The 27200-nt window shown below is 43.5% G+C and overlaps 1 protein-coding gene and 1 pseudogene across 1 annotated transcript in view; one reads left to right on the top strand and one right to left on the bottom strand.

Annotated features, from left to right (window-relative positions):
• Positions 1 to 6924: 6924 nt before the first annotated feature.
• Positions 6925 to 27200, bottom strand: part of LOC147030428 (E3 ubiquitin-protein ligase MARCHF3-like) — an 89653-nt gene continuing 69377 nt past the window's right edge. The window contains exons 4-5 of the mRNA XM_085874478.1: positions 18083 to 18298; positions 6925 to 7657 (exon numbers count right to left, since the gene is read on the bottom strand). Of these exons, the coding sequence (XP_085730604.1) occupies positions 7496 to 7657; positions 18083 to 18298 (378 nt within the window). The 3' untranslated portion in view covers positions 6925 to 7495. The remainder of the gene's footprint in view (positions 7658 to 18082; positions 18299 to 27200) is intronic.
• LOC147030429 (uncharacterized) lies at positions 8722 to 10019 on the top strand (annotated as a pseudogene).

Raw genomic sequence — 27200 nt, 5'->3', positions numbered from 1 at the left:
AGAACATGCGACACCATTTACAAGGATTTGGAAATGAACGTACAGACATGATCGCAAACACTTAACTACATGGATCGCTATATGAACAGGAATGTTTCCAAGTGTGAAGAAAGTCATGAAAACGTGTTCAATGGTGGCTTCTTATGGCTGGTCTCACAAATAGATGAAGCTTTATCTAAAAATTCTGACTACATTCTGTTCATCACCAAAACTCCACGATATATACAAGCAGTGGTTGGCTGACCATGGTGTTTAGTCCTGCGACATTCTATCGGTCTTCAAGTCTCACGAGATGTCTTCAGAACCACTATGATTCTATTGATGGTTCTCATGTGATGATTGCACCTCAAAAATGTCAATCCAGGATTGTATATTCAACAAAACCAAGTACTGGACAGTTATTGCCTCAAGGAGCAAAAGAAAAAGAGGCATCACATGAGAGTGAATACGCGGAATAAAGTGAAGATGAAACGTCTAGCAATGCGACAAATCATTTGGACAAGAAAATAAACTCATATCATGCTGCCAAATCACTCAGGGTTTAATTGAAGGAAGTCACCAAAACAGAAAGAAAAGCAATAGCAGATACAGGTGATGAACAACCATTACCAACCCTGAGCATAACATTTGAATAAGCAATAGACCATATTGGCACGAATCTATACAATTATGTCGCCTGGATGATTGCACCAAAGAAAGTCGTCCGATTGAAAAATGCATCACAGTTGAATGATTATGTGTATAAATAATGTTACATGTCTTGATTTTAATGATTCTGCAATGAAAAATGAAATTTTTGTCAATGTCGTATTTTTTGCAAAATCACGACACTCATGGAATCACCTTTTCCCCAATAACTAAAATTTGCAAGTGCTTTGGCTGAACAGACCTCTTAATTATATTACAAAGACATCAATTTATATTAAAAAAAAAAAAGGTCTGCAAATTATATTGAGTGGTGTACAGTTCAACTGTTGTTTGGAGGTCTGGATCCCCTACAAATATGGACACCCAGCTGGCTAAAACACAAAACTTGTCAAAGGGCAGAGGAGCTCTTTGTGAGCCAATGGCCATCCATATCTGGTGTCCAACTGTGTCTGCGGATGTCCTCCTGCAGTTGGGTTACTTTTCTTAGGAGGTTGGCAGCAGGATTTCCACTCGGACCACTGTAAAACACTTCATTCAGCAGCATACACAACTAAAGCAAATATAACTAAGAAAAACCTACTTTGTGGGAGTACCTCCTGTGCAGCAGCACTTCGCAGGGCAGCTCACCGGATGAGGGGATTGGGGCAAAGCCTTCGGGATCCCCATTCATTGATGATAGGAGGAAAACCTCGGGGAAAACTTGTTGGGTCGGGTTATGGTGGTGTGTGTTGGGGTGGTGCTGAGGTGTCATCCACAAGATGGCGGTCTCTTTGGGTTAACTTGAGGCGGTCCCTTCAGGTGGGTGCCTGTAATGCCCTGTTCCTAAGAGAGGGGATGATCACCTGTCTCTGCTGTCAACTGAGCTCCAGCATTTGAAGATCAGTATTGCAGTACTCTCTGATGTTGAGAGACCGGATAGCGGTGAGATAATGGTGGCTGGTCACACCTATTACTGGTTTGGTCACTCTGATGGTTGCCATGCCAAAGGAGTCCCTGTAGCTCTGTCACTCCCTTGATAATTGAGGTCACAACAGTCAACGACTCTGAAGTTGGAGCTCAAATCTAGGAGGATATTATTCGTGAGGATTTGTCACTCTCCCGAATGTCATTTCCCTGGTCTCTGTACATGCTCTGCCTGGTGTTGGCAGGTGGGCTTGGGATCCTAGGGTCCTGAGTTCAAATTCCGCTCAGCTGTTGAATTAATATCAGGTGCGGTTGACTTCGCCTGTCATCTTTCCAAGGTCAACAAAATGAGTACCAGCTTGTTGGGATGATTGAGCCATTCGAGTATCCTGCGTTGGAGTAGCGACCTGTCCAGGATTGTGGCCAATAGCCCAGGAGACTGCTTTGGCAGCACCGTCGCTCTGTACAGAGTTTGGTCCTAATGGATGGTGGATGTATATGCTCTGTCTGAGGCGAGCGATCTAACTGTGAAGGAGGCATTCTATGTCACGCTTGAGTCTGTGGTTGATCAGTGCCCCAGGAGAGATACTCTTATAGTCTTGGAGGATTTCATTGCATCAACTGGCATTGACAGGGATGGTTATGAGACATGTGTTGGTTCCCATGGGTCTGGAATTGTGAACCAGAAGAGCACTAAGTTCCTTGACTTCACAGGATGTCATGGACTTAGGGTGGCTGGTTCATGGTTTCAGCACCCACAGCCACATAATTGGACTTGACATTCCAATGCTGGTGGTGTGGCCAAGGAGATTGACCATGAACTCATTGATGGTTGCTGGAGTATGCCCCAGAACTGCAGGGTCTACTGGAGTGCTCAGTTCCTCAATACTGACCACAGGCTTGTTGTACCAACTCTGAAGTTGCAGCTCAAATCCAGGAGAATGGTACCATCCGGCCTACTGTAGGCTGGATGTTGGCAAGCACAAGGATGAGAGGGTAGCTGTGCAGTTTGTGAACAAGACTTGTGGGGACCTGCAGAGTCTGGGAGTTTCAGGAGATCCTGAAGAGTTTTGGAGTGCCTTCAGGACAACCATCCATGATGTTGCTGGTGGTTGTCTTGGAACCCACCGTCAGGTGAAGAGGAAATTTGTCTCCCAGGGGACACTGGATACCATTGACCAGAGTCGCAGGGCCAGGCATATTGGCAGAGCTGAACTGTTCAGGGAGCTGAGGTGTAAAATTTGATGTTTGCTGAGGGTGAACAAGGAGCCTTATGTGCTAAGAATCTGTGACAGGGAAGAGCATCACATGTGGTCAAGTGCTTCTCATCCTGCTGACAGAGGAATCCATGCATTATGTTCCCCCAAACCCATCCCTCAGGATACTGCAGTTAGAGCGGAGGGTGCTGAGCTGTTGACAGAGGAGTCTCAAGTGAAGACCTGCTGGGATGGTTACTTTGAGTGGCTGCATCAGGCTGACCCACCAGCTGTTGAGATGGATGTCAGGGATGTTACTATATCCTTATTGCTGACCTTTCAGTCAACTGTGAATCACCTTTATTTGTGGAAATACAGGCTGTGGTGAAGCAGTTGAAAGGAAGTAAAGCTCTTGGGATTTGTGGCATCCATGCTGATATTCTCAAGGCTGGTGGAAGTGCTGCACTCGTGTTGTTGCATGCAATCCCATGCTCTGTTTGGAGCACAGCCATCATCCCAATTGAGAGGAAGAGGGAAATTGTGGACCCTCTCGAGAAAGGGAAGGATTATCGACAGGACTGCAACACCTACCAAGTGGTAACGCTGCACTCAGTGCTGGGCAGGATCTTGGCTTGGGTAATTATCGATGGGGTTAACCACCATCTGTGCCCAGAGCAGTCTGGCTTTACACCAAATAAGTCAACGATTGATCATATCCTTCCTCTTCGGGTCTTCACCGAATAAAAATGAGTTTCAAAATGGGCTGCTTCGAGCCATATTTATTTCTCAAAGCATTTGTTTCAGTGAATCGGGATGCCCTCTGTAGGATTCTTGGTCTTCTTGGGGTGCCACCAAAACTGATCAATCTGATGTCTGAACTATATTCTGGTACTGAGAGCACTGTGAGATGTGGTGGTTCCATCTCTCACTTATTTCCAGTTGTTACTGGAGTTAATCAGGGGTGTGTGCACTGCCCCCCACACATTTTTGTGCTTTCTGGACTGGATTATTCGGAGGATGTCGAAGAGATCAAGCTTCAATGCATCATTTGGGAATGCCAAGATCTCTGACCTTGATTTTGCAGATGATGTAGTCAACTTTGTAGAAATGGGGGTCCTCTATGCACTGAAAGATGAGTCAGAGGCGCTATAATTTTTTTTTTTTTAATACATCATCGAGGCTCGAATGAGAGCTAACAATGCACAGGAAGGGGGGGGCATGAGACAAGAGGGGCAACAGAGGGAAGGACAAATCAGTGGGGAACAGAGACATTAGGAGATCTGTGGAAGGGAGAGGGATGGGGTGGGGAACACGGGGTATGAAAGATGGACATTACAGGTACTTTCAGGAAGGAAAGCAGATAATTTGAAGTGGGGTTGGGGTGGATTAACGGGGGTAGAAAAGATCGAGGTAAGAGGTGGAGGTGGACTGCTGTTTTGAAGGCCTGGAGAGAAGAATGGGATTGAAGAGAGTGGGAGTTTATTCCAAAGATGGGAAAAAAAGAGGAATGAAAGAGTGAAGGTGAGCAGTGATTCATTATTTCAGCAGTTTCACCAGAAGGGGGTTTTTGGTGGACCTTGAGCACCCTGCAGAAATAAGGGGTGGGGGTGGGGGTGGACAGATCACAGACAGACATGCGGGGGTGAGAGGGGGGTTGAGGCCAGAGAGGAGACGGTGGAAGACACAAAGACCACTGACCTGACTGCGGTGAGAGAATGAGGCCCAAAAACTCAGCCTCATCGCGGGAGATACCAATGATCCTAAAAGCCTTGTTCTCCACAGCATGAAGCCGAGAAAGGTGAGAGGCAGGAGCACCACCCCATCAGGCTGTGGATGAAAGCTTTGTATGTTAGAAGCTCAAGTGTGTCAAGGAAGGACTTTGTACGACAGAGGATGCCCAGACAACCCACAGGTCAGCACCTGCCATCTTAAGAATGGAAAAGTCAAATGAATGGTGTGGTAAGAAGCTCAATCACTGTTTTAAGCCAGTCTACCCTGGATCACACACTTTGCTATAGAGATCATACCAACAACACGAAAGCCAAAGTATGGATCAGAAACGTACATACCCATTTCCATTCCTTTTAACCTCCACACCCTCCCCTTTCTGCTTATTTTCTAAATTTGACTTCCCCCTAAAGAAATATAATTGAGATAATGATTGGCTGTGATCTTGTACTGCTAGAGTTCCCGGTCTCACGTGGGATTTGATCGTTTTGCCAAAACTAAGATCTGTCCAGTGATTGCCGTCGGCACGCCACTTGCCCGGCACAGAGATTTCAATCTGCACGGTAATGCAACATTGGACATGGGATCCGACAGGAAGTCTCTGAGGCGGAGGACTGACGTGGTCACTCGACAACGACACCAAATTTGAACCTGGGAAACCAAGTTGGACCGGCGGACCGTTATTGGAAGGAGAGATGGAGAACCGACAAAGGAAGAAGTGTCCTTGAGGGGCAGAAAGCTGAAATAGCATTGGAAGCAAAAACAGAAGAGGAGGATCACAGGAAGTGATGGGATAGCAAACCAGTCTGTAATGGGATAGCAAACAGGCCTTGTGCTTCTGCATCTTTGTGGGAGATACCAATTACGTTGTGAGCCTTGGATTCCACTGCATCAAGAAGTGAGAATTATGAAGCTGGAATCCCTTTCACAATACTTTGAGCTAAAGACAAAGGCCTTGTAAGCCACGAGTCAATATTTCTCAAGGAGTTCACACGATGGAAGATATCCAGTCAGGGGCTGGAATTTGAGACCAGCTTTGACATGTGGTTTGCCCAGGATAGGTCATAGCTGATATGAGTGTGGGGCCCACAAGTTTGAAGGAATTGACCTCTTCCGGTGGATGAAAAGCTTGTCCATGTCATAATGTCGAATCTATCGAGCTCAGAGGTGAGCAGGCAACTTCCTGAAAGATAAATAAATATAAAATACAATTTAAAAAATTTATTTTTAAGTTAAGACATGCAAAATCGAAGGTCAGCATTTTCTTTCAATGATATACAGGCCGTGCTGAAGTTATCAGGTCTTTTATCGACCTGATCTTCTACCTTCCTTCCACAAACAAAATACAAAAGGTCTTTTGTCGATTTGACATCTTTTATTCTGAAACATAACCATAGTCTCAATATCATTGTTCATGTGTGATGCTAAACACATGCTGGGAACAGGTTGTTACATTTCATAAACTTTCATCTCCATTCAACAACCAACCAACCAACCAACCAGCTTCCAACAGGTCACAGCAAGCAAAAGGCCCACACCAAGACTGCACACATAGTTGTGCATGCTGTACTTGGGGCCCACACTTAGTTATAAAATGCAATATCAGTTCCATCGACAATTAGAGTACACACAACAAAAATTGATTGGGCAATCAAAACCGCACTGCTGGGAAATGTCATCAAAAGCTCCTATTTCTCCTACTCAGCCTATCTCTACACCGAAAGAGACCTCATACAGTGAGACAAATCAACACAACATGACATGACATGACATGACTTTTGAAGACAAATATCAGGAGATAAAAATGCTATTTATGGTACATGTTCTAGAAGCAACAAAACTTGTTTGAAAACACCTTTATTGGTGAGAAGAAAAAAAGTGAAGCAAGGTTTTATCCTCACCAAATGAGAATCAGCGATAAGATAGCTGCTCAAGTAAACTCACTGTTCTACAGCATACAAGAGCATGCAACTTAGTTTGTTTTATTTAACATATTTATTTATTTTTGCAAGACAATGACCAATGCATCATTACTAACTTTAAATCACTTTGCCATGGCAGAATATATTGCAGGTTTTAAATCGGGCAATACTACGCTACGTACAGCATTTAGAGGGTGACCAATTTTTTTTTTTTCATTTCAGTATAAACATGTACAAGAAAAAAAACAAGACTGAGAAACATGACTGTTTCAATCTCACACTTCTCCCAAATGGACAACATACAGAAAAAGTATGCTTAAAGGTCACCCAGGTTCACTCTGCAATCCAAAGCTTAACATTTGATCTACAGACACTATGGAACATCGGTTGCTTTTGGCAAATGCCTATTGCTGCTGATTCCCGTCGTGCAAATATGCCTTAAACCATCACCAATTATATCTCCTCAATCATATCTGTAGTAGCAGTATAATTGTAATGAAAACTGCACAAATTTAGTGTTTTATTGGTTGTTTTTTTTTTTTGTTTTTGTTTTTTTAAAGCTACATTTGCAAATCCTGATATGCATTTCAAACACTTAAAAGAGAGTTGGGATGCTCAATAGCAGGTACGATAATGTTTAATCACTTTCGACCCTTCAAAGCAATCAAATATTATGTTAAAAACTTCAAGTATTACAACTTCATTGTCATAGCAATCTGATAAACTAGATCTTCTTTGTTACATTATACTACATGTAGTGTCAAAACATGCCTGGCATTCCCCATGATTGCTTGAAAAGCAACAACTCTCGTTGAGAAGCATTCCATGGAAAATGCCAGACTTCTAATTTTCGTCAAAAGCACTGCCCAGCATGAAGCAAACGAGCGTGGCATGACGATTCCAAGATCATGTGTAGAAATAAAAAAGCCACTTTGTAGGTTTCGTCCCGTATACGAAATAAACTGGAACAAACCGGTGGTCTTACAATCCCCACTATTCTTTGAGATCTATTTCACATTTAAGAGTCTTCTCTGACTGAATCATAGAGAAGTCGGGTGTAGTTTTTGTAACAAGAGGTCATAAGTCAAAAGCACAACGTCAAACAATAGTTTCAGAAGATGGCTCTTTGCTTGCACGACGAGGTCCTAAAAGAGGATTTCGACAAGGTACAGGACCTGAAGTCCTTGCCACCAACAGCTTTACCCGATGGTGCGTCTTCCTCCACTCTTGATACAACCGGATGTGATAACGCACTGATACCTAAAACAGAGACATCAAAGCACGACATAGAAATAGTTAATGGGGTTAGGGAGAGGGGGGAAAGCCAAGCACCAAGTATATTCCCATATTTCTGCAAAGCCTTCAAAAATGATGTATTCCTTGACCAACTGCAAAGCAAGCTGAAAAGACCTACAGCCATTTCCCTACAGTCCAAATGAATAATAATAATAATAATAATAATAATAATAATAATAATAATAATAATACTTGTGTTGTCTGCAGTGCTGACAGGTTTAGAGGATTGAAAGATGCAAGTGGGGGCTCTTTTTTTGAGAACAGTGCTTTAAAGTGTGAACACATTTGTGATGCATGCAGTCAGATCTTTTTCACAATATCTATGGCTTGTTGAAAAACAAAGGTTCTTGAAAATCAATTAAAAGAAAAAAAATTAATCATTTATTTTTTTTCCCAAAATTACTCCTCACTGGCCTTGCACCTCCTGCCTTGCCTGTGATCTGTCCACCTAATATTTATGCAGGACGTTCAAGGTCTGCAGGCAACGATCGGAAATGTTTCTCCGAAAGGACTGTTTGGAATCCCCCCCCCATCTACTTTCTCAACAATACTCTTGAAGAAGTCCTTTCATTCAAGCTTCTGGGTCTTACTGTCTGCCATATTTCCTGGGAAAGCCACATTTCCAACCCAGCCGCAAAAGCCAGTCGCCAACTGGGCATCCTCCATCATGCAAAGTCCTTCCTTGGCCCACCTGAGCTCCTGAACACATACAAAGCTTTTGTCCGCAGCCTGATGGAGGACTGCCCTCCCCTCTGGGCTGGTGCTCCTGCCTCCCACCTTACTCGGCTTCACGCTGTGGAAACCAAGGTATTTAGGATCATTGGTATCTCCCACGATGTGGCTGAGTCTTTGGGTCTCTCACTCTCTCACCGCAGGCAGGTCGTTGGTCTTTGTCTTCTACAGTCTCTTCTCTTTCCTCGCCCTCCCTACTCTGTCTGAGATATGCCCCCCCCCCATATTTCCGCAGGGCGCTCAAGCGCCCGAGCTCACTGTTTAACCCACATGAGGGACACCCATCTGGGTAATGGATGAGAAAAGGCAACAAGGCAGATTATGTTATGGCTTTGAAGAGTACAATGGGTTCTCACTGGGAAGAGCTGGATCAACTTCTTACTTCCAAAGAAAAGACAGCCATGGTAGTTGATATGATGGCATTTATTCAACGATTTCAAGGTATGGTATGCATCAATTTTGATCAACTACAGCAAAAGTACCTTCACAAGATTCTGAATACGAATCCAGCAGGTTGTAATGTAATTCACATCATTGGTGACAGATATGACATCAATCTATCAAGTAGCCTGAAATATGAGGAAAGATACCGCAGATGAAAAGATACACAGAATCTCAAGATCTTTAGTTCCCACTCTGCTCTTCCTGTACCACAGTGGAAAAACTTAATTTGTAAAATGGAGAACAAGGAGAGGCTACTGTACTTCGTACACAAAAGTCAAAAGACTCCCAAAATAATCCAGATCAGTGTCAAGTCATCATTGAAGGATTTTCACCTGGACCAGCCATCATGTTAACAAGAAATACAGCATCTGCATTGTCCGGTTTCAATTTTCCAACCCCATGAGGAAGCCGATACATGGATATTTGCCCATATTCCCTCCTGCATACAAGAAGATAAATGGAACAGAGTGCTCATTGTAACCAATAATACAGATATTGTGATCATGGCTATCCACCATGGATCCCACATGACTGAAATAAATGAACTATGGATATATAAAACTACCTAATCATGCTCCAGTCCAAACCAGAGAAGCAAAGTCCTCCTGCCATGACACTGAATAGCCAATCAACTTTCCTCTGCTTATCCAACAGTAGACACAACAGCGATACTCTTGGCTGCATACATAACAGGATGTGACAGTGTCAGCTACCCTTATTTTGTTGGAAAAAAAAAAAACAGAAAAAAAAACAGCATTTAAAAATTCCTTTGGACTGTGCTCCTGTTCATGGGCCCCTAGCAGAATATGGCAACATTGGGGAAACCTTAGATGTCATTTCAGCAAATAAATTGTTTTTTGCATTGTATGGCAAAAATAATATTTTTTTCTGGGAATTTAAATGAACTTTGGTGCCACCTCTTCATGACAAGGAAAGTGGATATTCGTTCTCTGCCAGCAACAGGATACATTCCATCTTCATTGACTGAGTCAACAAATTCGTCAACACTTCCTGCAAATGGCAAAAAGGTAGATGCAAAAGGCATTGCCCTTGTGGAGTAGCGACGGTGAAACGTACCATTGCCTGCTTGTGTTGAGGTAATCCACAAAAGTGTGATCTATCATCAGATGTCAAACACGGAATTCCATGAAACTAGAAAGGCTTTTGGTATGATTAAAAATAGATAAGTGAGATAGTCTAGACTTTCTTGCTATCCACTGGCTTGAATGACAAATCCAGGTCGTGCAAACGTGAATTGCCACCTTCTGAAGACTGTGGAAAAATTCCTCTTCGGGGTTAACATGACGACTGTTACTTTTGATGAATATCTTGCCATCAAAAAAAAAATAAAAAATAAAAAAAATAAACAACTTTGTTCACGAGTTTACTTCCTTTGGTAATATTTCAGTTATCTTCTTGAAGAAAGGACCGGGATATTCACTTCCCTTTAAGATTGATGACCTTTGTAGCTCTGGTGACGTCATCGAGGATGTAATCAAAATAACTGTGTTACCAAATTATAGCTCAGTGTTAATATCTGATTTGAAACTGTTCTTGAATACATTATGAAACTGGATAAAGTTAGGATCTATGCTGTAACACCACAAAATGAGAAGAAATGAAGGCCTTTCTTGATATTATAAACTTTGTCTGCATGTCTTCTTATATAAATAGTATCTTTGATATTCTATCTTTATTGGTATGTCTAAAACGGGGCAATCTATTGACAAGATACATTTGATTTTCACTTCCCTTCCAAATTGGTGACGGTTTTACCTGTTGTGACATCATTAACAATGTAATCAAACTAATTTTATGACCAAATTGTAGCTTGGGGTAAGACATTTGTATTGATGCCCAACATGTATGTTTTCTTAAAGCTGACCCTATGTAAATGCCAAATATATTTCTCTACCCCTAATTATTTGGCCAAAACTGTTGCATGCAAAAGTTCAACGTTTGGGCTGTAATTTGAGTTCACAAGAGCTTTTGCCGAGCACACAACATGGAATACATGAGGAATGGTATACAGTGCCTAAAGAAAGGATTCAAATCTCTTGACTTTTGTTACGGCCTGAATTTAAAATGCATTACATTTAAATTTTGTCACCAATAGATAAAATACCCCACAATGACAACATTAAAACGTGTTTTTATACGATTTTACAAGTTTATTCGAAATGAAAAGCTGAAATGTGTTGCATCAATAATAATTCAACCCCCACCCCCCCCCCCCCCAGAATCAATACTTTGTAGAAGCACCTTTGGCAGTGATTGCAGCTTTGAGCAGTCTTGGGTATGTCTGCATTAGCTTTTCACATCTGGATTTGGGGATTTTCTCCCATTCTTCCTTGTAGATTTGCTCAAGTTCTGTCAAGTTGAATGGGGAGCATTGGTGAATAGCAATCTTCAACTCTTTCCACAGATTCGCAATGGGATTCAAGTCTGGGCTTTGACTGGGTCACTCAAGGACTTTCACATTCTTGTTCTGACGCCGTTCCAGTGTTGCTTTGGCTGTATGCTTGGAGTCACTGTCCTGTTGGAACGTAAATATTCACCACGGTCTCAGGTCTTTTGCACTCTGAAGCAGGTTCTCCCCAAGGATTTGCCTGTATTTGGCTCCATTCATTGTTCCCTCTATCCTTACAAGTCTCCCAGTCTCTGCTGCTGAAATGCATCCCAATAGCATGATGCTGCCACCACCATGCTTCACGGTAGGGATGGTGTTCGATGGGTGATGAGCTGCGCTCAGTTTCTAGATGTAGCGCTTTGCATTCAGGCCAGAGAGTTCAATTTTCATCTCATGAGAAAACAGAATCTTTTGCCTTGTTCTCTCAGAGCCTTTCACAAACTCCAGGTGTGCTATCATGTGCCTTTTCTTAGGAGTGGCTTTCATCTAGCCACTCTTCCATAAAGACTACATTTGTGAAGTGCTGCGGACATTGTTGGCCTTCCAGCAAGTTCTCCCATTTCAACGAAGGAATTCTGCAGTTCTGTCAGAGTGGTCATTGGGTTCTTGGTCACCTCCCTGACTAAGGTCCTTCTTGCCCGGTTTCTCAGTTTGGTCAGACGGCCAGCTCTCGGAAGAGTCTGGGTAGTTCCATGTTCTTTCCATTTCCTAATGATGGAGCTCACTCTGCTCTTAGGAACTTCAACACTGTAGAAATTGTTTTATACCCTTCCCCACATCTATGCCTCCTCACAATTTCATTTCAGAGTTTCAAAGACAGCTCCTTGGACCTCATGGTGGAGTTTCTACTCTGACATGCACTGTCAACTGTGGGACCTCATAGAGAAAGGTGCGTTTCTTCATAAATCATCTCCAATCAATTGACAGCCACAGGTGGACTCCAATCAAGTTGTAGAGACATCTCAAGGATGATCAAAGGAAATTAATGCACCTGAACTCAATTTGGAGTGTCAAAGCAAAGACATGTTTTTACTTTGACATTGTGGGGTATTTTGTGTGGATCAGTGACAAAAAAATTAAATTTATTCCATTTTAAATTCAGGCTGCAACACAACAAAATGTGAAAAAAGTCAAGGGGTGTGAATACTTTCTGAAGGCACTGTATTGACCAAAAAATACAAAGTATAGTACCCATCCCACCTCCATCAGGATTTTAGGGCCTTGGCTCCCCTACGACAGAGGACATTGCTCATGTTGCAATTGGCAACGAGTCCCCATGGTTTTGTTTACAATGAAGCTTGTATATAAACTGAGAAGGCAATCATCCCCATCCTGTGAAGTCAATCTGGGAATTTCAAATACTGGATATGTTGGTTGAACAAAATAACAGATTTCACAATTATTTGCCATTCCACAATCACATCTCATTTATCAACTATTTCCTTTTCAGCAAATGCATGAAGACATTAAATGTGTGATTGTTTATAGGCATTGATTACCAACACAATGAAGACCAATGGCCTCAAAATTATTCAGTTGAATTCATGACTGTGGTCTCTCAAAATAAATATCCAGGTAAGATCTGAGCTATATGTACACGAATCATTTACGCTTGCTTTCTGCAAGGAGATAAATTAATCAATTACATGAAGAACCGGAATGGCACTCGGTGGAACACATACCTCCCCCCCCCACCCACTTCTGACCTCCCTTCCCTCCAGACTCCCACGCCTCCCCGCTCCCTCCGGACTCCCATGCCTCCCCGCTCCCTCCGGACTCCCACGCCTCCCCGCTCCCTCCGGACTCCCACGCCTCCCCCCTCCCGCCGGACTCCCACGCTCCATCGGGACTCCCACGCCTCCCCGCTCCCTCCGGACTCCCACGCTCCATCGGGACTCCCACGCCTCCCCGCTCCCTCCGGACTCCCACGCTCCATCGGGACTCCCACGCCTCCCCACTCCCTCCAGACTCCCTCGCCTCCCAACTCCCTCTTCCCACCCAAACCCACCCTCTGAACTCTCACCACACCCCTTCCCTTTTCTCCTTCCACTGCCTCCTACCCCACCACACTCCCGACTCCTCCTCCCCCACTTCCATACCCTCCACCTCCTACCCCACTCCACTCCTTCCCCTCCCCCACCACCACTCATTCCTCCTCCTCCACTCCCTCCTCCCCCACTCCCACCTCCCCCACCTCCACTCTCTCCTCCCCCACCTCCGGTCCCTCCTCCTCTTCCGCCTCCACTCCCTCCACCTCCTCCTCCACCTCCACCCCTCCTCACCACTCCCTTCCTCCCTCCCTCCTCCTACCCCCTCACCACTCCATCTCTTCCTCTTATTTCCCCCACTCACCACTCCCTCTCTCCCACGCCTCCCCACTCCCTCCAGACTCACCCCTCCCCCGGCAGCGTACCAGGGCGATAAAACGTACCCAAACAGTAACATTTTCTTTTTAACCACTGGGTTCTGCATAAAACCAGGTGGGAACATTTAAAACCTACACTATCTACCTGGCAAAAAAAAATTAATGCTTTGCCAATTTCACATTTTTGTTTGCAAACATTGCTAAGGAGGGATCACAGCCTTGCTTGCTTAAAGTAAATAACTTATTAAGAGGAATCATTAGTTTCTTAAATTTTTCAGATTTCATTCTAGAATGACACTTATTTTAGTCTACGAGATACAATTCTCAAATCTGAAATAATATTTCGATTATATCCTTCAATTAGTCTGTGAGAGTAGATAGTATTACCAAGGCAAGACAGGTTTGAATACGCCAATTAAAATGGCGGCTCAGACCCCGGCGAGGTGAAGTTGGTCTGATCAAGGAAAAGCCTTTCATGGAGGTAAGCCATTAATCATCTTCAAAAGAGGTGTTTAAATCAACCCAAACACCCAATTTTCATTCATGCACTCTCTTGGAGTTCCCTTAGTATGCATGCAAAGGTTGGGACTGCTAGGTTTCATGGTGTTGGAGTTATAGAGGAGACACACTGGCTGACACACACTGACATTTATTAGTATAGATAATAGTACGAAGACGCCTGTTAGCTTGCAAACATGGCTGGAAAAAATAGGTAGTGTAACTATTAGTTTGACATGAAACCTGAATGTGCTGCTGCCATCCAGTGGTATCATTTGGTAAATACTGTTGGGCCGAACCCCCCATATATGGGGTGGTGAGTGAGTAAACATATTGCATGCTGCCGTGTACACACGTGGATACTTTGAGACCTGGTAGGTCTCCGTTCCACCTTCTGAAATCCAATCACATGCGGAGATAGTAGCTAACAACATCCGCACGCACGCATACACACACGCTTTCTGGCTCAGTTGCGATTTGAAAAACAGAACCACCCACTGCATAAAGTGTCAGATGCTGCACTGTGAACAGCAGCATCACTCGATCTTCACAGACTTCAGAAGCCTTCTATTGGCAAGTGTGTGTGTAACGATCGTAAAAAAAAATATTTTAATATGAAAGTATTTGGGGATGGATCGCACATACCCCTTTGGTAGTATGACAATAAAAAAAACTACAACGGGCACTCAGTTGAGCGCATACCTTCGCCAACGCTACATTTTGCCCACCCCCCCCCAGAAACCGTTGATTGTGAGGGTATTTAATCCCATACCACATCTGTCATCTCATATGTGTTATGATGGCTTAAAAACATTAAATTTCCTGCTGTTTGACACTGATTCACGTACATTGTACAATTTCTGTATGAACTCCCTGACCTTTTTGGGTGTCAGTGTCAAGTCAATCTGATGACAACTGGTCACATTATAAGAAATAAGTTCAGTGACACCCCCCCCCCCCCATGCTTTAAACTCACCAATAAAGCTCTCTCCCTCCTCAAAATCTCAAACCTCTCTCCCTCCTCAAAATCTCAAACCTCTCTCCCTCCTCAAAATCCTGGTGGCGTTTAATCAAATCTGTTTCTGGTGTATGTTCCCCCTCCATCCCCTCCCTTACCTCAAATGGCCGCACTGCTGATTCCACACGTGATAAAGCTGAATGTCTAAACTCGGTGTTTGCAGCAAAATCTTGTGTCCTAAACCCATCACTATCTCTACCCACTTTACCCAGTCGCACCCAACTGTCCTTGGACTCTGTATCCTTTTCTCCTGACAAAGTGGAGAGCTTGCTTTCAAACCTCGAGTCAGATTCTGCAACCGGTCCAGACGGCATCAGCCCACGTGTCCTCAAAGCCTGCTCTTCTGCTCTTGCTCACCCTCTCTCTGTTCTATTCACCCTCTCATTTGCCCAAGGTCATCTGCCATCTGCTTGGAAATCTGCTAACATCACTGCCCTGCATAAAAAAGGTGCAAAAACAGATCCCTATAACTACAGACCAATCAGCCTTCTCCCAATCATCAGCAAGGTGATGGAATCCATCATCGCCTCAGATATGAAATCCTTCCTCTTCTCCAATGGCTTGATTTCCAATCATCAATTTGGTTTCAGACCAGGTCACTCTACCCTGGATATGCTGCTTCTGCTCTCCCATCAATGGATGGAGGTCCTCAATGCCAGACAGGAAATCCGAGCCGTATCCCTGGACATATCACGTGCTTTTGACACAGTCTGGCACCCTGCCCTACTCACCAAACTCTCTTCCCATGGTATTCAAGGCCATCTCCACTCATGGCTCGCAGACTTCCTCTCCTGTCGCAGTCAACGTGTGGCCCTAAATGGAGTTCTTTCATCCCCTCTTCCTGTGCAGGCTGGAGTTCCTCAAGGTAGCGTTCTGGGCCCTGTTCTTTTTCTGGTTTTCATCAATGATCTCTCGGACTCTCTGGAAAATCCTCTATTTCTCTTTGCCGACGACTCCACCCTCTGCCGTACCATCTGTCATCCCTCAGACCGGCAAGCAGCAGCTTCTTCGCTCACTGCAGATCTGGATAAAATCACAAACTGGTCCAACACGTGGAACATGTCTTTCAATCCAGACAAATCTCACACTCTCACTATGTCTCTTCGAAAGGACCGTTTACAACCCCCCCCCCCATCCACTTTCTCAACAATCCTCTGGAAGAAGTCTTTTCTTTCAAGCTTCTAGGTCTCACTATCTGCCATGACCTTTCCTGGGAAAGTCACATTTCCAACCTCGCCTCAAAAGCCAGTCGCCGACTGGGAATCCTCCGTCGTGCTAAGTCCTTCCTCGGCCCTCTTGAGCTCCTGACCACTTACAAAGCTTTTGTCCGTAGCCTGATGGAGTACTGCTCTCCCCTCTGGGCTGGTGCTCCTGCCTCCCACCTTTCTCGGCTTCACGCTGTCGAAACCAGGGCATTTAAGATCATCGGCATCTCCCGCAATGAAGCTGAGTCTTTGGGCCTCTCACTCAATCTCCGCAGGTTGGTCGGTGGTCTTTCTGTCTTCTACCGACTCCTCTCCAGCCTTGCCCCCCCTGCTCTCTCTGCGATTTGTCCCCACCACATTTCCACAGGGCGCTCAAGGTCTGCCAACAACCCCTTCTGGTAAAACTACCAAAATCACGAATCACTGCTCATCTTCACTCTTTCATTCCTCTTTTTTCCCACCTTTGGAATAAACTTCCTCACTCTATTCTTTCCCATTCTTCCCTCCAGGCTTTCAAAACAGCTGTTCACCACCACCTCTTATCTTCCCCCATCCAAATCCTCGATCTTTTCTACCCCCGATAATCCACCCAAGCCCACTTCCTTCATTTCTCCTGCTTTCCTTCCTGAAAGTCCCTGAAATGTCCATCTTCTCTTCGCCATGTTCCCCGTCCCATCCCCATCCCTCTCCTTTCCACAGTTCACCTAATGTGTCTGTTCCCCACTGTTTTGTCCCTTCCACTCCCGCCCCTCTTGTCTCATGCCTCCTTGCTGCGAGTTGTGTGTTCGCTCTCATACGAGCCTCGACCAAGGTATACAAAAAAAAAAAAAAAGTCACTGTCAAATATTACACATCACAGGATAGGGAATTGAATTCTAAACATTTTGAATCTACTTACATGCAAATTGTATAAGAATTGACCGCGTTATAATAATAAAGGTCGTTGACCCCCCTGACCTTTGACCCAAACCGCGAACAAAGGTAATGACGTCATTGTGTCATATCGTATATCACAAGATTGGGCATTGAATTCACAATATTTTGGCATTGGTTGCATGCAAATTGGATAAAAATCGACCGCACTATGGCAAAATGACGATTTTGACCTTTTCATGACCTCGACCTTGACCTTTGTACTCTTAATTTTGTAATTGGTATTAGTGTGGGGAACAGAACAGTCAACATTTTGGTGTTGGTTTCATGCAAATCGGATAAGAATTGTCCGTGTTATGACTAAAACCGCACATTTTGCAATGTCGTGACCCCCCCCCTGACCTTTGACTCCCAACCGCTAATAAGGGTTATTACGTCATTGTGTCATGTCACATATCACAAGATGGGGCATTGAATTCTGAACATTTTGGCATTAGTTGCATGCAAATTGGATACAAATTGACCGCGCTATGGTAAAAAGACGATTTTGACCTTTTCATGACCTTGACCTTTGACCCGATCGCTCCCAAAATCTAATCAAATGGTCCTCGGATAATAACCAATCATCCCACCAAATTTGCTGCGATTCAGTTCAATACTTTTGGAGTTATGTGAATAACAAACAAACAAACAAACACACATATTCACAAATAAATAAATAAATAAATAAATAAATACACAGCGATCAAAACATAACCTTCGCAACAAAGTTTGCGGAGGTAACAAAAAAAAAATGATGAAAGAAATTAGGCCTCAGTTCCTAAATAAAGTATTATCAACTTACAGCAGTCCAGAACAAGTATATGGTGAGCAGGGCCACAGTAAGACCAATAAGACCAGCTGCTTCCAGCTGGCTGCGGTTTCCAGCCTCAAGGTGATCGGCAGCTCCACGAAGACACAGCCATCCCGATATTCCAGCGAGTGGAGTGATGAAAAGGAAGCAGAGTGTGTCACTGAGCAGTGTACGTCGCTCCTGTTTGGGGCTTGGATTGCGCAGCCACTATGGGATAGGAATCACAGCATGCGGTCAGGAACATGGGGTTAAATGTGAGACAACTCAGTCTGTTGTAATACAACTGGGTAAGCACACAATATCCAATTTGTGTTCAAAGCATTCTTGGCTTCTCCATGGAGTAAGACAAAAAAAACAGATTTGAAAACGAATAACAAACCTGCATTCCTACAAAATGGACGATGTTGCATTTACACATAAGGTTTCCCTGGCGATATTTGAATAATTACAGTACTTTTCCATAAGTAATAATAATTTTTTTAAATTATGTTATGTTGAAGGCTTCAGTCATGGACTAAATAGTCCTCATCCAGGCAAAGTCTGGATAAAAGAACTGCATTGATAGAAAAGTAAGGAAAGAGAGAATAGTCTGAGTTTTTGAGAAAGTAAAAAATCTGCTTTTTGAAAAGGGGAAGGTCATAAGTGTTTGAGAAGATGTGAGAAGGTAAAGAGTTCCAGAGTTTGGCAGTGAAGGAGAAGAAACAAACTTCGTAACGGCCCACCCTTGAATTGCCAATGGCCACACAATGATCATGTGATGTAGTGGCTTGTTGAGTATTCCTTGGTCTCGATAATGGTGGAGGTACAAAAGCAGCAAGTTCTTGCGAGCAGAAACCGAAGGTAATATCTGTAGAGAAGAGAACGAGAGCCTACTATGCAGCGTTATTTGAGCGGGTAAAGTTTTGACGTCACATTGGTAGAGTTGACAAGTCGAATAACTTTGGATTCAACTCTGTCCAGTAAGTATGTGGAGCAGGAACCTCCCCAGATGTGAGAGCAGTACTCCATACAAGGCCGAATCAATCCTTTATATAGTTGGAGCAACTGTTCAGGAGAAGAATCTTCGACATCTGAATCGGACTCCGAATTTCTTCAGGGCAGACTTAACTATTTGCGTAGTGTGGATTCCAGGATAAATTTGAAGTTAGAGTGATGCCTAATCGGTTTATTGTATAACATGGTGTAATTGTTGAGCTTTCAAAGGAGATTGGAGAGTTGAGAGGAGAAGAAATTGAGTTTTTGAAGCATTAAACTTATACATTAACTTGATTACATTTGCCCCCACTGGGAGATCTTGTCCAAATCCAAATTTAAAGAGGTGGCTGTGATGAAACGAGATGTAGATCGAGTGAGGGAAGATGGGGCAGATAGGAAAAACATGGAGGAATGTAATGTTGAGTCATTAGCATATGAGTGCATTTGGTTATTTGTGGAAGAAAGGTAATTGATAAAAAGAAGGAACAGTGTTGGAAACAGAACAGAACCCTGAGGTCCACTGCTGTTGATAGGGAAGGGGGGAGATGTTGAACCATCAACAATTACGGAGCGAGAGCGGTTGGAGAGAAAGCTCGATATGAGAGCAGAGTGAAGGAGAAAAGCCAAAAGAGGCAGACTTGGATATCAAACCACGATGCCAAACTGTCAAAAGCTTTTGAGATATCAAGGCCAACAAAAAAGGATTCCCCATAGTCTCTCAAAGAAGAGGCCCAGACATTCATAATGTAAGAAAGGATATCACCTGTCGATCTTACCTTGTGAAAGCCGTATTGGTTGCCAGATAGAAGACTGAGAATCAAGATAATTGAGAAAATGGGAATTGAGAAGATATTCAAAGACTTTATGCCTGGTGTTGGCTGAATGGTTAGGGTGTGGGATTAGGATCCTAGGGTCCTGAGTTCAAATCCCACTCAGCTGTTGAATTAATACCGGGTGGGGTTAACTTGGCCTGTCATCATTCCGAAGTCAGCAAAATGAGTGCCAGCATGCTGGTATACTGTGTTGGAGTGGCAACCCATCCAGGATTGTGCCCAATAGCCAAGGAGACTGCTTCGGCAGCACCAACGCTCTGCACAGAGTATGGTCCCAATCTCCTCCTCTCCTCAAAGACTTTGGAAACAGTAGGTCAGAGCAATAGGACGGTAGTAAGAAGGGTTTGAACATTCACCCTTCTTTAAAATAGGCTGTACTAAGGTATGTTTCCAGGTAAGAAGAAAAGTTTGAGTTTTTAAACAAAAACGAAACAAACGAGCAAGTACGGGTGCAAGTTCTGAAGCACATTCCTTCAAGACATAATAAGGATTGCAATCTTGCCCATAGGCCTTGCTTATATCCAGAGAGGAGTATTTTTTTGACTGTATGAAAAGAGAGTATAGGGAGGGACATAGGATTGGTGAGGGGAGCATCAAAGGGAGATGGAATGTTAGAGTCATCTCGTGTAGAGTTGGAGGAAAAAAAAAAAGAGAACCAAAAAAAGTTGCTTTATAAGTCAGAGAGACAGCGATAGTATCATCGGAATGGAAAAGTGAAGGAAATGTAGAGCGACAGAAGTTGTTGGAGATCCTTTTAGCTCAGGACCAGAAAGATCTAATTGTGGAAGAAAATGAGAGGTTGTCACATTTCTTTTGAATAAAGAAATGCTTCACCTCATGAATAACATATTTGCAGTGATTTCTGGCAGATATGAAAGCTGAATGCGAGTTGGAGGAAGAAGAATTTTTCCATGTCTGATATGAGGCATCCGGGTGGGAAGGAAGAGGAGGAAGGAGGAGGAGTACATGAAGAATTCAAAAGGCCATGTGGAAAGGGAAGCATATTGATTATGGGGGATTTCAACTTGCCAGGAATAGATTGGGTCCAGGAACAGGGAAAGGGTAGAGCAGATGAGGATTTCTGAGATTTCGTCCAGGATTGCTTTTTAACCCAGTTTGAAGATAAGCCCAAGAGGGGGAGTGCAGTGTTAGACCTCCTTTTTAAGTAACGATCCCAATATGGTGGAGGAGGTGGAGGGAGGGGAGCATTTATGAGCAAGTGACCATAACATTGTGATTGCAAAGATTCTGTTAAGAGTTAGAGTTCAGGATAGTAGGGTAAGGCCATGAGATTTCAGGAAGGCAAACATTGAGGGTATGAGGAGAGAGTTGGGTGATGTAGATTGGGAGACTCTAACAACAGGACAATCAGCATCAGAGAAATGGGAAACCTTTAAGGACCAAATGTGTAGAGTGCAAAGTACATTCCAATTAGGTGTAAAACTAGAAGCAGAAAGACACCAGGGTGGTTAAGTAGTGAGGGATGAAACGTTATTATGGAGAAGCAGAAGGTATTGATTAGGTTTAAAATAACAGGACTGGAGTTTGATTTATATCACTATCAGAGTAATTGGAGGCAAGTTAGGAAAATAACTCGGCAACCCAAAAGAGAGTATGAGAAGGACACGGCTAAGAATATTAAACATAATAGCAAGGCTTTAATGTAGTATATCAGGGGAAAAGTACAGGTTAGGACCAGTGTGGGCCCATTGAAGAATAGCACCGGGAGAGTGGTTGGTGATGAAAGTGAGATGGCAGGCTTATTAAACAGGTATTTTTCTTCAACTTTTACACAAGAACAGTGAGTAGAATTGTCAATAGCTGAGACTATCTATCGAGGAGGTGAGGAAGGGCTTTTATAGAAGATCCAGGTTGGAGTGGAGGAAGTAAAGTAACAGCCAGGTAATCTAAGAGAAGATAAGGCTCCGGGTCCAGATAATATGCAACCGAGAGTATTGATGGAGGTGGCTGAGCAGGTAAGCGAGATGTAACGGATATTTTCAACAGTTCCCTTAAGTCAGGAAAGGTACCGGAGGATTGGAGAGTAGCAAATGTAACATCATTATTTAAGAAAGGATCCAGAGAATAATTGGGAAACTATAGACCTGTTAGTTTGACTTCAGTTGTGGGGAAGGTGTTGGAGACATTAACTAAGGACCAGATGAGGAACCATTTAAACAAATACAAACTAATTAAAGGTAGTCAGGGGTTTACCAAAGGTAGTTCCTGTTTAACAAATCTTTTAGAGTTCTATGAGGCAGTTTCTGATTGGCTGGATGAGGGAAAGGCAGTGGACATAGTACATCTAGACTTTAAGAAGGCATTTGATAAGGTACCATACCAAATCGGAGGATGTTCGCCAAGGTGAGGGCTTGTGGAGTGGCTGGTCGGGTAGGTAATTGGATGGCAAACTGGCTTAGTGGTAGGAAGCAAAGACTGTCTGTGAGTGGGAGGATGTCTTGCTGGGAGGATGCAAGTCATGGGGTACCTCAGGGATCAGTACTCGGACCATCACTATTCATTATTCACGTAAACGATTTGGATAATGGGGTACAGAGGAAGCTTTCCAAATTTGCACATGACACAAAGCTTGGAGGTGAGGTCGGTAGCAGAGGGGGTGGTGAACAGATACAAGAGAGTATTGATACTTGTATGGATTGGGCAAATGACTGGCAGATGGAATTTAACCTGAGCAAGTGTAAGGTATTGGGGATGGGAAAGAACAATGAAAATAGAGATTACAGGATGGAAGGGGAAATTCTGGAGCATGTCACACAGGAGAAGGATCTGGGGGTGGTAATAGATACGGGAGGTAATCAGGCAGCACAGTGCCAGGCAGCTATAGGTGGAGCAAATTGGGTTTTAGGTTGTATTCAGAGGGGGATCAATTATAAATCAAAAGAGGTGGTGTTCACACTGTACAGGAATTTAGTGAGGGACACATCGAGAATATTGTATGCAGTTTTGGTCACCACAATTCAGGAAGGACATAGATGCCATATACAGTAAGTCCTCGCTAACCGGAAGTTCGCATATCGTAGTTTCGATTTTTCGTAATTTAGTTTTAATGACCAATTTTTCAATTATCGCAAACATTTTATGCCTATCGTAATGTCATTGCAAGGAAAAACGCAAAAAAAAAGTTTCAAACTGCCTCCAAAAAACAACAATCACACAGGATGCGCATAAACACACTTTCACTTTACTGCGCATGTACTGTATGCTGTACTGTACGTATTCTCTTCACGCTCGCCTGCATACCTTCTAGTATGAATCCCAAGCGACCCGCAAGTCTTTTGCCAAGCATACCTCGTTTCAAGATACAACGAAAGGCTGTCACATTGAAGGTGAAATTGGATATAATTAAAAGACATGAACGAGGTGAAGGGACAACGGAAATCGGCCGCGCACAGCAATCGCTGCATCGACTGTACATTCGATCGTTCAAAGTTCGGCAAAGATAAAGAAAATATCACAGATTGCGACCAGTTCGAGTGTAACGACACTAACGAGAATGAGAGATGGTGCCATGCACAACATGGAGCTTTATTATGTGTGTGGATAGAAGATCAAACTAAACGTCACATGCCTTTATCTCTTGCTGTGATACAAAAAAAAGCGCGTAGTTTGTTAGGGCATTGACCCACGATTACGTGATCAATTACTTCTCCAATCATGTTGAGAAGTACTCCAAGGAGAACAACATTGACAACAAATCTTTGCTGCTTGTAGACAATGCTCCTGCCCATCCTCAACAAATGGAAGACTGGTGTGAAAACGTGCAGGTAGTATTTTTACCACCAAATACTACCTCACTTTTACAGCCTATGGATCAGGGAGTTATTGCTGCTTTTAAAGCCTATTATGTTAAGCATACCATGCTGCAGCTTATCAAAAAAACTGATAAGGACAAGCTATCAATCAAGGAGTTTTGGCGAACATACAACATAAAAATGGCTTGGGAAAACATTAAGGATTCGTAGGCGGAGGTGAGCGCCTCCACAATGAACGCTGTGTGGAAGAAAGTGTAGCCTGAGTGTGTCCACAATTTCACAGGGTTTGCTGATGTTCCGTTGATTACAAGTCAAATTGTAGACCTGGCGCAGGAGGCTGGTTTTGAAGAGATTGACGAAGAGGACGTGGATGACTTACTGGAGTCTCATGCAGAACCCTTAAGCAATGAAGATCTTATGGAGTTGGAACAGCAGTGGGCTCTTGAGGAAGAAGAAGATGCTGTGACACCTTCATCTGAGCATCTCACCATGAAAAACCTCAGCCAAATCCCCAGCTCGTTTGAAAGTGCCATAGAATTTGTTATCGAGCAAGATCCAAATCTTGAAAGGAGCACTGATTTTAGCAGTGTTGTTAATGATGCCCTTTGTTGCTACAAGGAACTTTATGCAGCAAAGAAAAAGAAAGCCATCCAGCCCACTCTCCATGCATTTTTCAAGCCAAAAGATGCAGCACCAACTCCATCCAACATCCAGGATGCTCCTTCAACCAGCTGCCAAGAGACCGTTCCCGCTGGTGAAGAAAGTGACAGCACAGTGTCAAGTGAAGAGGGGGACGATTCTGCCACTCCGCAAGTGTGGCTTGTCCACCGCAATCAACTCCGTTCCTCCAGCCTCGGGGTAAGTCGCCACTACTCGAGGAGTGTGTTTTGTTTATTTGTGTTTATGTCCAAAAAATTCCGAGCCAAAAACACATCCCCCCTTTAACACATTGGTTTCTATGGGAAAATATGTTTTGTTTAACACAGTTTCGCTTATCATAAGGTTTTCCAGGAACGCAACCCTTGCGAAAAGCGAGGACTTACTGTAGTGGGTTCAGCTCAGGGCGACTCGATTGATTCCAGGCCTAACTCGACTCAGCTATGAGGAGCGGCTGAAGGAGACGGGGCTTTATACACGAGATAGGAGGTGGTTACGGGGAGATATGATGAAGACGTTTAAGATAATGAAAGGAAGAGGTAAAACAAGTGAAGATGAATTATTCAACAGAGTAGGCAGTGATAGAACCAGGGGCCATAGCTTGAGAGTAAAGAAGAGAGTTAAGACGGTAGTTAGGCAGGGGTCTTTCACTCAGAGAGTAGTTAATGTATGGAATGGTCTCCCTGGAAAGGTCACCGGTGGTTGCAGAAAAAGTAGAAAGTTTAAATTAGAATTAGATAGGGACCTGGAAGTTATGGAGATAGAGGGGTATGGGGATGTTGATAAGACTTTTAGGTAGTTTGAGCATTGATGGGTGATTGTGTACGGAGTGCTGTTGGTGGGGGGTCTTGTCAAGGTGGTTGTGTGGTTGTTGATGTGAGTTTTCAACCAAGCCCATGCCCCCTCCCTGAGGGGAAGAAAAGAAGAAAAAAAAATACAAAAAAAACTACAAAACACAAAAACTACAAAATAAATATTTACTTCATTAATTAAAAACTTTTTTATTTTACATTCTCTTCCTTGGATCTTGAGTAGATGGGTTGGTGTGTTGTTCACGCAGGCATGATGGGCTGATTGGCCTCCACCTGTGTTGGATTTCCTTGTTATCCCTTGCACGAATGGCTGTAGAGCAGGAATTATTGAACCAAGAATTGGTTGGAGAGATAAACATGAAAGAGAAGGGGATATAAGCCTCCATTTCTGCAACAATAACCTCAGCTATACGTTCAGCAGAGATAGAGGCACTGCCTGAGGAGAGGCAGTAGTCTTTCCAGGGAAAGTCAGAAAATAAGTTTTGTAAACTAGTCCAGTCAGCACTATTGAAATGCCAATACTGGCGTTTCGTCAGAGAAGTTGTATGAGAAGAAGTAGTGGTAAGTAAAGTAGTGTTCACAAGATTGTGATCAGAAGAACCAATTGGAGGTAAAATTATGTAGTTGTAGTGCAAATGTTATAAGAATTAACATGAAAGTCATGTGATAATTGGGTCTCTGAGAAGCAATATATTAGGAGAGGAGCTTGCTGGATGATGTTCAACAGAGGAATGATTCGAAGAAAGACCACGAATGTTGGTGAAATGAATTGAAAATGAGTCAGGTTGGTTCAAAAGGCAAGGGTCTTGGGAGGGACTGAACTACTACTGCCTAAGCCCCCCCACCCCCCCCAGCCCCTCGTTGGCAGCAAAGACAGGCAAGTCACTGGAGATTCTTTGCACCCCATAATGCGGGGAACTAGGGGCCATTGACTTTTTGGACTTAATCATATTTAATTGGAGGCTGTCCAAGGGAAATGAGAGGAAAGAGAAATAAAAGATGGAGAATGCGAAGAGAGGAGTGAAAATGAGTGAGTAAAAAAAAGTGTATGATGTTTGTTTGAAAAGTGTATGTTTGTTTGCAAAATAAAGAGAGATTAAAGCTAGCCAAAGTTTGAGTGAGACAGAAAGTAAGACCAGCAATCTTGACATGGAGTGTGTAAGATGGTTCTGGGACCCACTTTAACACTCCTAAGTCAGAACAGTAGTACCACCCTGAGCGGTTGCTCTCTACAACCTACTACCTAAAAAACCGGTCTAACTGGATGGGTGTTTTTTCGGAGACACCATATCCTGACTGGATGGCCGTTGGCTCCCGAAAGGAGCTCATCCGCCCTTTGGCAGGTATTGTTTTTAGTCCTGCAAAGTGTCACAGTCACCCTCCCCACTGGCAAGCCAGTGAGGGAAGTCAGTTTAGTCGCCTAGTACCCAACCATGCGGCAGGTAGCACTGGGTTACATGTTACCAGTGGCAGTCAAGAAACCTGACTTAACTGACCTAGCATTTGAAAGGAGAGGAACCTCCTACCTTTTAAAGTTAATAAATGTACCATCAATGTATCATTAACCACCACCAATTTACTTTTGCAAAATGACATTCAATTTGAATTGATGCAACCACTTTATTTGTAAAAGTTTCATTATAAATATAAAGTAAAAGTACCATGTGAAACAAGAAAAAGAGCAATCAGAGATTGCAGGCCATCACCAGGACTTCTTTTGTGTGGTGTATTCTGTGCGGCGTTTGTGTACTGGTGTGTTACATAATTAATGAGACAATAAGCAAAGCAAGAGGACAAACTTTTTTTTTGTGCTTATTTGTGCAAAGAAGAGGAACACTAACTCGTCTCACGATTACAAATATTGATGAGGATTCTGCAACAGCTTTAGGGGCTCCGCCTCAGACTCTGCAACCTCCAAATGGAGAGCTTAACACTGAACAGGCTCCTCCCACCTAGACCGTTGGGAGATGATGACGCATCATTAGAGAACGTCCAATCGGAATTGACTGTTGATAGGTGTCTATTAGACTGTTTTTCTTCCTTACTGTAACAGAATATA

Source organism: Eptatretus burgeri, chromosome 3 (assembly GCF_056783735.1).
Source record: "Eptatretus burgeri isolate ZD-2024b chromosome 3, Ebu_testis_v1, whole genome shotgun sequence".
In the NCBI taxonomy this organism is placed as follows: Eukaryota; Metazoa; Chordata; class Myxini; order Myxiniformes; family Myxinidae; genus Eptatretus; species Eptatretus burgeri.
Note: the sequence above shows the minus strand (reverse complement) of the source record. Positions and strands in the feature narration are given on the sequence as shown.